We start from the raw sequence: 11,607 nt of genomic DNA, 5'->3' as shown, positions 1-11,607 counted from the left end.
AATGATTGAATGAGACGTGATTTAGTAGTGCGATGAAATGCGCGTGTATTTGGGGGTTATAAGGGTTTGCAACGTCGCGCCTTTTCAAGCTATGAAAGAAAATAATGATTGAAATTCTTGGAAATTTCAAATGTTGCTGGGAAACACAAAGTGAACATGGCAAAAATTAATAATTGGTATTAATTTTGCCATATTGGGGGGTAATTGTTGACACGCTAATAGTGCAGCCCAAATCGAACAGCTCCAAAGAATGAAGCCCAACTGAGCAATTCAGGATAAAGGCCCAAATATGGTTATTAATGAATGCAGTGGAAGCCCATGAACGTGGTAACACCATCACCCAAACTTGAAAGACGCCCAAGATCTGAGCGAATGAAGTGCCTTGCAGTCGCCCAGGGTTATGACCCTGTTTTCGCCCAAACTTTCGAATCGCCCAAGATCTTAGCAAACATAAGATGTTATGATTATCCAAAAGTGCAGTTATTAAAGCAGTTATTAAGTAATCTTATCACGTTTCACAATTCAAGGAGTTCAGTTGAAAACGGTTGAATGACAAAGAGTAGTGGCAGTAGTTAGAAACGGCAGTTCCACGATAAGTTGGCCACCATGAAGAAAGTGGGCAGTTATAAAGAAATTAAGCAGTTTCTAAGCGGTTGATCACGAAAAGATCATTAAAGAAATATAAAAGGAAGAAAGACGTAGAGCAATGGAGCTCGAATCAAATACTCTCAAACAGAGAATATGTAATTTCAATTTCTTAGTTTAGACTTAAATATTTATTTTCTGTACTCGTGTACTTGCGCCCCTTGGAGGCATTCTGTTCAGTTCCAATTGTAAAGTCATCGCCAATAAAGCACCCCTTTTTGAGATTTTGTCTCAAGAGGTTTGTTCCTTACACAATCGTCTGATCTCTTTTTAATTGTTAACGACTACCCGCGCAAAACAAATTGACTCATAAATCCATATTTGAAAGGCAAGTGGGAAACCATGAAGTCTATATGGCATTATACCCTTGGGGTCTTCAACTTTGGGGTTTGGCTTGGCAAGAGCGAGCTTCAAGTACTTGTATGTGGTCCGGACTAAATCCTTTCCCCATGGGAATGTATCCATGTGTGGGGAGTCAATGAGGTTCAAAATTTCATTTGCAAGTACGTTCTCACTCGTCATGGTGTAAAGGTAACTTGAAATCAAATACAGAATACCCAGCCTCATAGCATCTTCATTCGTAGTTGCGACAATGAGGTCATTGAAAGTATTCTCGAGGTCTTTTCTATAAACATTCTTTCAATGTCTGAAGTACAAATAGTTGATGCGACAGCGACCAACATTGTACATGCTGGTGTTATCGTCACCATGGCACTTCAACCCGATGGCAAGTGCAAACTCTTCAATTGAGAACTTGAGATGTTTACCCCCAACTTTAAACCACATTTCGTTGTGGGTTGATTGTCGAACTTTCGTTAATAGAATCTTGTGAATAACCTGGTGTTGTAGTCGTAGATCATTCATTTGCAAGAAGTGTCTAAAACACGTTCATCTAAACAATTCCTTCTGTGACGCGGTTAGCTTGCTGTTCAATTATATATAACCATTTTCCTGAAGAATATATTCAGGCTTGCACCAAATCTGTTCTCAGGGGGATTTAGAATGAAGATTCTAAGTGCGTTGCATTAAACCCAAAGTTATTCGAGCCAAGACAAAAATAAATTTAATTCTGCAATTTTATTTCAGTGCATTATATGAAATATAACACGTTCATAATGTACTGACCTCACCAATGTACAATAGCTAGTTTCATGCATCACATAGTGTGAAATACAGACAATTTTAACAGCTTCTAATTCATCAATTTTTTTATAAGGAAACATTAAAAATGTGTAATGTAACCTCATGCATATTATTGCTTATCTACACATTGTGAAGATAAGCATCAAAATCATTTGATTATACCCAACTCAAGGAACATAACCATCACATTGGACAACATATGAATAATTATGTGCAAATCCGATTAGTATAATCAAGCAGAGATTATTTGGAACATAATTCTATATGAATAAAATATTTTATATTATAACATAAAGATAGATATAATTCGATAAGCATTCATGTTTACTCTTTAGGAATACAACTTGCTTGTGCCTTGTGACTTTTAGCAACTTTGTTCTTCTTGGAGCTAGAGCCGATTACTATCGTTTCCATTACCCTTTTGCCAGTTTTTTCCAAGATGGGCTTCTTCAAAACATCAACTCCAGTGTTATGCGTACCTCCAACGTTAGAATGTCGGTCAAGCCTTTCCTTTGATTCGGACAGAATGGTTACTGACCTTGTCACGGGCCTAGATGGAGAGCCTAAATTTTCTACTTTTGTGACCATATTGTTTGTTGTTATAGAAGGCAAGCGTCTAGATGGAGTTTGCACATCATCGCCTTTGGGTGCCATAGTCCCCTTATTTTTGGAAGGCATGCTCGGCTGTTCAATCCACACTGAACCCAGAGAAATTTGAGGGTTTGGTGTACGATTTTGTGTATCGACCGTGTATTGGCCTTGAATCTTTTTAGAGCCCATATACAAACGGTGGTATTAAGGCCGTGCAGATGGAGATTCCTCTATAATATTCACCATCTTGAGTGAACCCAAGGATAATCGAGAAGTCGGTAATGTCATCTTCAGAATCAAGTGTAACCATTCTATTTACGAATGGCAGATGTGCTTGATATTGGAGTTGGAATGGTGAGATTACAGGTTCGCTAGTTAGGGTTTATATAGCGATTTTTACAACGAGAAAGGCGATTATGCAGTGAACAAAGAAGAATTTTTGGACAAAGAATATGGTGGAATCACATTTTGAGTTGCGAAATAGCAAATTTCTTGTGATGATTTGAAGATTTCCTGGTTTTGATTTGAATATGATTTCTTGCTTTTGTTCTAAGCAGAGAAACTGGTGTTTTGGGTGATAGACATTATTAGGGCGTGTTTGTTGCACTACATTTAGCTCCATGTATACCATATATGTAAATGAATATATTTTCCAGTTCTCAAAAGTACTACAAAAATTGCAGTATATTTGGTGAAAAATAAATAGAAATGTAATAAATGAATTATTTTTAAATGTGTAGTGTGTGGTGACATTTCCACTTACGACATTTCTACATATTCTGGGCCTATTTTGCAAATTTTCCCACTGCAACCTACAGCAAGTATACCAATCTTTGCAACTGTAATCTCACTCCATTTCATTCCAGGGATTGAAACCTACAAATGTCCTCTGTTCCCCATGACCAGGAGTTCCAACAATCCAGCTTAGCTTATTGGAACTTCAAGATCTCCCATAGACTTAGGTGAACTCGAGCACTTGGACAATTTCGTGTATTAAGGTATCATGTTCACTCGAACAACACTTTAAAGCAAATTAAGCACAATCAAGGCCTGCTGGAAATGCTAAAATAATTGACCATTGTAAAAGCAAAAGGCTAGTGGTGTATATAAATAAATCCTAGCACTATAGAATATTACAAAGGATGAAACCTGGGTTTGGCACCCAATTAGAACCGACGACAAATTCAACCAACTTTTTTCCATGCAATTATTTAGCCCGACCAGATCAAGCAAATCAATAAGATTAGCACAGTAAGATAAAGAAAGTCACAACTACAACATTCCCGACTGGTCTCTGACGTTCATCATAGAGTATTCAACTTTTTTCTTGATCATCATCTCAACCAATGAGTCATAATTTGCCACCACTCAACCTTCTGAATGACGTTATGAATTACATTCATGCGTTCTGTTTTTCTAGCTTCATAAGTTGCATGAATTCCCCAAATACTGCCCATAGAACAATTTTATTAGCAATAGACTCAAAAAATTTGCTTAGAAACAGATTATTAGCAGCACACTATATATCAAGAGTTCAGTAAATTAAAAAAATTGTTTTAAAGGAGATAACTCTGAGAAATACCAGGATCTGAATCATGAGGTCCCGGGGATGCTTCGGGATGGTACTGAAGTGACATCAGCCTTAACTGAGAGAAGGCAAGCCCAGCACAGCTTCCATCATTGAGATTAATATGAGTCACTTCTGCACCTTCTGGAAGTGATTCAGGGTCAACAGCATAGTTGTGATTCTGCATAAGATGGGTTCGAGTGATGTTCCGAGGGAAAATAAAATTCTTCACGAATGTGTAGTTCAGGCCATGAAGGAGGGGGTTGGGGGGGGGGACATAATTGTAAAACTGTATCTCTAAGATTACAAATCTACAGTATTTATAAAACTGAATTCGCCCTCACCTATTTTGCAATATACCTCAAACCAGATTTAACTCCTTACCTTACCGGTTATAAATCAGAATTGTAAAATAAAACAGAACTAAAGGACAATTACAAAGACAATGGATAAAAGAACAAAGGATGAACTCGAAAAGATTCAGTATAATTCTGCATATGTATGGAATACCATATTAAATTTAGACCAAAATTATCTGGTGAATGAACAAACCTGGGCACTGATCTCAACACGGCCATTTCGAAGATTTCGGACTGGATGATTTCCTCCATGGTGACCAAACTTCATCTTGAAGGTCTTACCGCCCAATGCTTGACCAAGCAACTGATGTCCCATGCAAATACCAAAAACAGGAACTTTTCCAATTATTTCCTTGACAATTTCAACAGCATAAGGAACAGCCGACGGGTCTCCAGGACCATTGCTGAATAGAAATCCATCAGGTTTCATCTTTAGAGATTCAGAGGCAGGCCATGTAGAAGGAACGACTGTAATTTTACAGCCGTAGGATGCTAGGCGCCTCAATATATTTTGCTTGATACCAAAATCATATGCAACAACCTTCATTCAAGGGAAAAAAATAATAATAATAAATAAGAGATGTCAAATTACAAATAATAAAAAATGCATCTTGTATTATAAAAGTCAACATGTGAGATATGTACATGAAAAGTCTCTTCCTTTCTTCCATTGAAATTAAAATCCCACTCTGAATTTGTTCTATCAACCCATTCATAAGGAGCCTTACACGAGACCCCACTTATTAAATCCACACCTGCAAAATTGAGTCATAAACCCAAATGCAATCTGATCATAAACCACTAAAATACCAATCAAACCAATGTTGAGAGTAGATTGAACATTACCAACAATATTCCAAGTTCGAGATGTTTTTATAAGTTCTTCATCCGTTTTAGATTCATCAGTGCTTAGTACACCAATAAGGCTACCATCTTGTCTCAATCTACGGGTAATAGCACGGGTGTCAACATCATCTGTTACATAACAGAACAAGAAGAAAATTAGAGAAAGGATGAGTGTAGCTCGAGGCACATAATTAGCAAACACAAAAATAACCTACATATTCCCATAATGTTCCTTTCTGCCAAATAATCCCCAAGCGTCTGTGTGCATCTCCAGTTTGAGGTACTGAAGTATGTTAAGCGGTAAATACGCAAAGGATAAAAAAAAAAAAAAAATGGAAACATGACTGGTTGGAATCATGGTTATATATGACAGCAACCTGATACTCAAACTTCTGATTACTAGTCCTGCTAAAAAACATTGTCTTGATTCTTCATCATCTGCCAACAAAGCGTGCCAATTCAAAATAGTAAATATTTTTTCAAAAGTAGTTTCTTGAGACATCAGTGAGCATTGCACGCACCAAAATTGACACCAGTGTTGCCAATATGTGGGTTTGTCATCAAGACAAATTGGCCTGCATAACTAGGGTCCGTAAGGATCTCTTGGTACCTGCAACATCAGAATATCGAGAAATTTTTATATAGAACCAGAAAAGATATGTCAATCATTAAATCTGTTCACTCAAGTCCTTAACCATGTCACACTCAGAAATCAACACCTGTTTTACTCACTCGTGTGACAGCCATTAATATGAATTTTCTGTTTCTACTTGAAATTAGTTATTTAAGATGGTGACTTAGTTATAGACATTATCCCTTTTTTGGATCAGTAGTTCTGTGTTGCCAGGAAATGATGTTCAGCATGAATGTTTGTTGTTAGTGTTACATTTCCTTTTCTGTTTTTCAATTTGTCTGACTAATCGGAAGAGCAATCCAATGCAAATATAACTTCATAGAAGTCCACAACCCAATGGCATGTTCTTAACAGTTGAGCAGAGCCAGAAACATTATTCAGTGGGAGTATGATTTAGTTGAAATAAATTCTCAGAAAAATTATTTCAATAAATTACAGGTTTCAATACGAGTTTGCTTTGAAAACTAGAATGTTAAATACATTCTCAAGCAATAAGATAACTTGAGAAATCAGAAAAATACTGAAACAGTGAGTACATGAAGCTCGTTAGGTGAAAGTTGCTGATGAGGACATCTATGTTGGACCTTTTAGTTGGGCTTATATTACGTTTTGTGTATTGGTCCAGGCCTTTTATTTTGCTTTGGGCTTGTATAGTGTTTTGGGCTGGCCCAAGCCCAATCGTTTTGTTTGCATATTTTGTTTGTATATTATATATAAGCATGCAGCCTGTTGCATGGACAGATTAGATGGATGAAATGAAAACTGAATTGTTGCAGAATTCCACCGCCCTTCTCTTCTCTCCCCCTTCTCTCCTTCTTCTCCTTCTTCTCCCCTAGCCATTTCTCTGTTCTGGTTATTAACCTATGCTACATCAGTTGCTTTCTGCAACTCAATCTTCTTCGAGCAGATTATAAATGAGGTGAATAGCCTACCTAGAAGTTAGAGGCATTGTAAGTTGAAGTCATCATTTTTCCAATTCTTTCATCCTCTGACTATGCACTAGGCAGAATAGTTTACCGAACAAAGCCAATTTTAATTTGTGTCCCCCAAACATATCTTTTAAAGATATTTTAAATTTTATACACTTACTTTATGTTTGCCTTTACGCTTTAGTGATTTCGCTCATAAGTTTTATCTCTAGGTAGAAATAGTTTACAGTGGGAGAGTAATTGAATTAATTTTATTCATTAAGACGAAATTTACTCCACTTTCAAGCCTTTCAACAAAACCACCTTCTGACATACATATAATTAAAATAAATAGTTTTCAATTGGTGAACTTTCTTCACTATTCCCAGCCAAAAGACTTCTGCAGATTTCAGTAAATTTCAACTCCATTGCAATAGTAGATAGATGCCAACAGGAACACAAAGATAAGTAACGGCTTCCATAAACACAAAATTGGCTTCTTAAATAAGATTTCCAATGTGGTAAACATGTTAACCCACTAAGGCCAGAAACCATAATCCAGAAACCTCAAGAAATGATGTAATGAAGTATAAAAGCAGATCGAGGAATCAAAATCAAAAACACTAAAAATTTTCGTGGTTCATTATAGTTAAGACACCTACACCCATAATAGCCTTATTGAGCCATTCTGCACAAAGTGGTCCATTCAGATATCAATTACACACCCAAGATAACCTGACCATTACACAAAAGATGGAAGAATCAAATGCAAGAGGTCTCTCGGGACTTCTATCAATCACCTTGAGACCATGAGCCTGATCCCACCTTCTTTCCAATTTCAATCCGTGGACCAGAAATGATAAATGAATCTGTTGGAACATAAATGGATTCCACACATTTCTAACAAACCCTGCCCCATTTTACCTACCTAGACAAACACTACCATAATAGAAAATAATACACAGTTCTAAATTCTTATTGAAGCCTTTGACCACCTGCTGAAGCACCTGACCACCAAAACACAATAGGAAATTTCACCCCCAAATAACGTACTGCCCCCGCCCTGCTAACGGTGTCCCACTTGCAAGTGGAGGATAAAAATTCTTTATCAGCCAACATTCATTCACAAACACAGTGGAAATAAATTCATAGTAAATTCTTAATTTTTACCCGGTTAATGATGTGTTGAAAACCACTTCACCAACTTGGGTTCCAGAAGCACCAAACGACTTCGCTCTCCAAATCGAACCATCCTCCAGCACCAGCCTGGCATCTGCCACCTTCCATGGCCTTTCCGCCAAACCTATTGCCCAATGACAATATAGATGAAAATAAATAATTGATATAAAATTCAAAGAAAAGTACTTTATCTCAGGAACGTCAGGATTGAAAGTAGTTGCTAAATTAACACGCACACACGAATTACACATATACATAAATAAATCAAATCGAACGGGACTACAGAAACATTACCCGTGGAGGCATTGTTGGAGAGAGAAACAGAGTGGCACTTGACGGTAAAGATCCTGATTTGTCGTGAATTTATGATTTGGGGTTTAGAGCATGACGGAAGCGGAATTGCGACTCCTAGAGCACAATCCATTGTCTTCTCGTTCGTTTTGCCGCAAAAATGCAAGTGAAGCTAGGTTTTTGCAGTAGATAGGGTTAAATTCGTCAATGCCAATCAGCTTTATGCTTCAACGTCATAATCACCCCTAATTTCATTTGACGTTTCATAATGACCACCCAATTTTGTATAACTTTTGATCATGATCGCTCAACCGATTTTCACAATTTTCATTGTCATTAATTTTAAAAAGGTAGAATAGTAGCATTACATTATATAATAATAATAATAATAATAAGGTAGAATAGTAGCATTACATTATATAATAATAATAATAATAATAAATTTTAAAAAAAACTTATTTTGAAAAAATAAAATAGACGATTATTTTTTTAAAAATGTTACTAAGAAAAGTAAAATAAAATAAGAATTTATTTTTAAAAAAATTTCCTTACAAAAATAAAATAAAATAATAATTTATTTAAAAAACATAAAATTAAAATAAAAACTTATTTTAAAAAAATATTACTTAGAAAAATAAAAGAAAATAAAAATTTATTTTTAAAAAATGTTTTTAAATGAAAAGGACTTTTATTTTATTTTTCAAAAAAAAAAAAATATATATATATATATATATATAATGCAAAATTATCACTTTACTCCTTTTAAAATTAGTAAAAATAATGAAAAAAAAAGTTTGGATGGCAATAATGAAACGTTATATGAAATTAGGTGGTCACGGTGGCACTAAATATAAAGTTGGTCATTGATGGATTTAACCCACAGTCGTTGAGTTAGAGTTCGATCAAAAAGAGAATTACATCGAAACCGCTCCAACATATGTTCTGTACCAATTTTGATACGAACCCACGTAACAATAGTTTGCGACTCCAACAATACCTCAATACCATTTTCAGCACCAATATTCCCAATTCCCAATCTCCAGTTCCTTATTATACAGGTCCAATAATTGCTTGTGAATCACTTGATTCTACTTCCTACAATCAAGGCTTCCCTTCTTCATCAATCTCCACCACAATTTGAGTAAGCTATCGAATTACCGTTCCACCATGATTTCGTGATATCCACCATGAATATGCTCACCTAGAGTGGGCAAGACTACCAATAGTGAGGCGCGACCATGGGTGCGACTATAGGTGACGATTTGAGGGGTTAAGTCGTGCAACTCTTTGGTTTTTTAATTTGATTTTTGATTTTCTTGTATTGTTGTTTGTCCAATTATTGTGTGGGGTGTGTTTGTGGATTGAGGTCACTGGCGAGGAGATGAAATTTTAACGGATTGGGTGGTTGACGGTTCTCGATGATATTTCTAGTTTGGAGTAGGTTACTGGGTGGAAGATGAGTTTTAGTTTATTTTTTATTTAATTTTTAACTTATTTTAGGTATAATATGCAAAGTTATCATTTTCATTTTTATTTAATTTTTATAGACTGTTTCCGTCAAGTTGGAGTTCAGGTGCATATTTCTTAAAAGTTTGGGATCTTTGCTAGCACAAATTGAAAGGTTAGAGTGAAGTATGCTAATATGCAAAGGTTTGGGATCGTTTTTGCAATTTTTCATATTATAATTCCATTCATACCTCGGGCACGTGAAATTTTTGACACCAATAGGGCAGGGAATGCGAGTGGGAAATACATGGAAATAACCTTTAGAAAATGGCTACTTTTCTAAAATGATCTTTGGTCAATTTACATACCAAAAATACCCTCCATTTGGATATTACATAATGAGACACTACAATATAAAAATCTTCTATTTTAGTCCTTAATATTAAATATTAACTGAAATTTAGTAGTTTTTATTTGATTTTTATTAGTAATATTTTTATTTGATTAATTTAATTTTTGTTCGCTCTAAGTAGCCCCCTTTTATTGGTATTAGAGTCATAGAGATCATGAAAAAACCTATAAAAAATAGATTACTTGAAGATGTAAAAATCTTTAGATCTAGATTAAAACTTAGATTTTATATAAGTTTAATAAATAATAGATTAACGATTAAAAAATTAAAGGAACATTTAGATTATGCACCTTTAAAATAATAATTGATACACAAATATTTACATTTTGATAAAAGCATAAAGATCATGAAAATTAAAATAAGAAAAATAGATAATTATTGGTGTTAGAATAAGAGATAGGTAGTTCTATATTTTTAAAACATATTCATAATAGATTAAAAACAATGACTCTAACAATAATTAAAGAGTTGCCTAGAAAAATAAATGAAAAAATATTAGAAAAATTAATAATAGAAAAAATAAATGATATATATACATATGAAAAAATTATTAATATATATGAAGATGAAGAAAATCATTTATATTATAAAGAAATGTATGAGTGTAAGTTATATCACACATTTAAAATTGAATAAATTACTTATAAAAATGGAAAAAATACGAGAAGAAATACAAAATATAATGTTAATACCAGATGGAATAAAAGTATCAAATAATAGACAATTAATAAAATTAAAATGCGAAATATTAAGATTTGAGAGTAGATATTTTACTATAGTAAAAAAAGAATTAGTAGATCTAGATATAGCTGAAACAAGATTTGGAAAAATAATAGATAAAAAAGAAGATAAAATATGCAAGTTGACCTATGAATTAGAAATAAAAAAAAATTAAGATGTCATAAGCGAATATATGGAAGAATTAAAATCATTAATAAAAATGTTAATGAATTATGTACAAGATTTAAGAAATGAAGTAAAAGAAACAAGAAACGATATAAATATATTAAAAATTGAAATTAGAGAATTATAAGAAAATAAGAAAAATAAAGATAAGAAAATAGATAAAAAAAAACTTATAGAAAAATAAATGACTCGAATATGAAAGAAACATATAGAAAAAGAGAATATAGTAATAGAAATAGTAAGTATGGATGATGAATTTAGAAAGAATATATTATCAAAAATATTAGAAGAGGAAGAAAAATCTAAAGAAAAATTATTAGAAAAATTAAAAGGAGAAGAAAAAAGATAAAAATGAATGAATAATTAGATTTACAAATAGAAAATTTTGATCTATTAAGCTTAACTAATATAAGTGAGTATCAAGTTTTAATGAATATTGGAGGAGAACCTAATCCAGCAGAAATCTCTAAATAAAAATTACATGATACAGATGAAAGTTATGCACCTATATATAATAAATCATATAGACAATTTTATGATAAAGTAAGAGATAGACAACCACCTAAAGCAAATAAATATAAAGATATGTTTGCATTAAATGATAATTATGATAAATTAATTAATCATGGAAGAACAAAACTAGGTTTAAATTGTAAAATAGATACTAAAAAAATCTTATT

General features: G+C 33.6%; 1 protein-coding gene across 1 annotated transcript; it reads right to left on the bottom strand.

The window, feature by feature from the left end:
* Positions 1-3,430: 3,430 nt before the first annotated feature.
* LOC111367787 (carbamoyl-phosphate synthase small chain, chloroplastic-like) lies at positions 3,431-8,383 on the bottom strand. Its single transcript, XM_022988850.1, has 10 exons — positions 8,167-8,383; positions 7,864-7,996; positions 5,673-5,761; positions 5,529-5,589; positions 5,367-5,434; positions 5,152-5,280; positions 4,951-5,060; positions 4,499-4,846; positions 3,962-4,127; positions 3,431-3,828 (listed from the first exon to the last, which is right to left on the bottom strand). Exons 1-10 carry the CDS (start codon positions 8,294-8,296, stop codon positions 3,779-3,781), a joined length of 1,284 nt encoding a protein of 427 aa, XP_022844618.1. The 5' UTR covers positions 8,297-8,383; the 3' UTR covers positions 3,431-3,778.
* Between the last annotated feature and the right edge of the window lie 3,224 nt (positions 8,384-11,607).

Source organism: Olea europaea, chromosome 18 (assembly GCF_002742605.1).
Source record: "Olea europaea var. sylvestris chromosome 18, O_europaea_v1, whole genome shotgun sequence".
Taxonomy (NCBI): Eukaryota; Viridiplantae; Streptophyta; class Magnoliopsida; order Lamiales; family Oleaceae; genus Olea; species Olea europaea.
The sequence above is the reverse complement of the archived record's forward strand: the minus strand, read 5'-3'. Positions and strand labels throughout refer to the sequence as shown.

Excerpts from the sequence above, each read along its gene's own strand:
- LOC111367787 (XM_022988850.1), bottom strand. The coding sequence starts at position 8,296 with ATGGATTGTGCTCTAGGAGTCGCAATTCCGCTTCCGTCATGCTCTAAA. Across the intron at positions 5,590-5,672 it reads CAACACTGGTGTCAATTTTG|ATGATGAAGAATCAAGACAA; the intron begins GTGCGTGCAATG and ends CTTTGTTGGCAG. Across the intron at positions 5,435-5,528 it reads ATCAGAAGTTTGAGTATCAG|TACCTCAAACTGGAGATGCA; the intron begins GTTGCTGTCATA and ends AACATACTTCAG.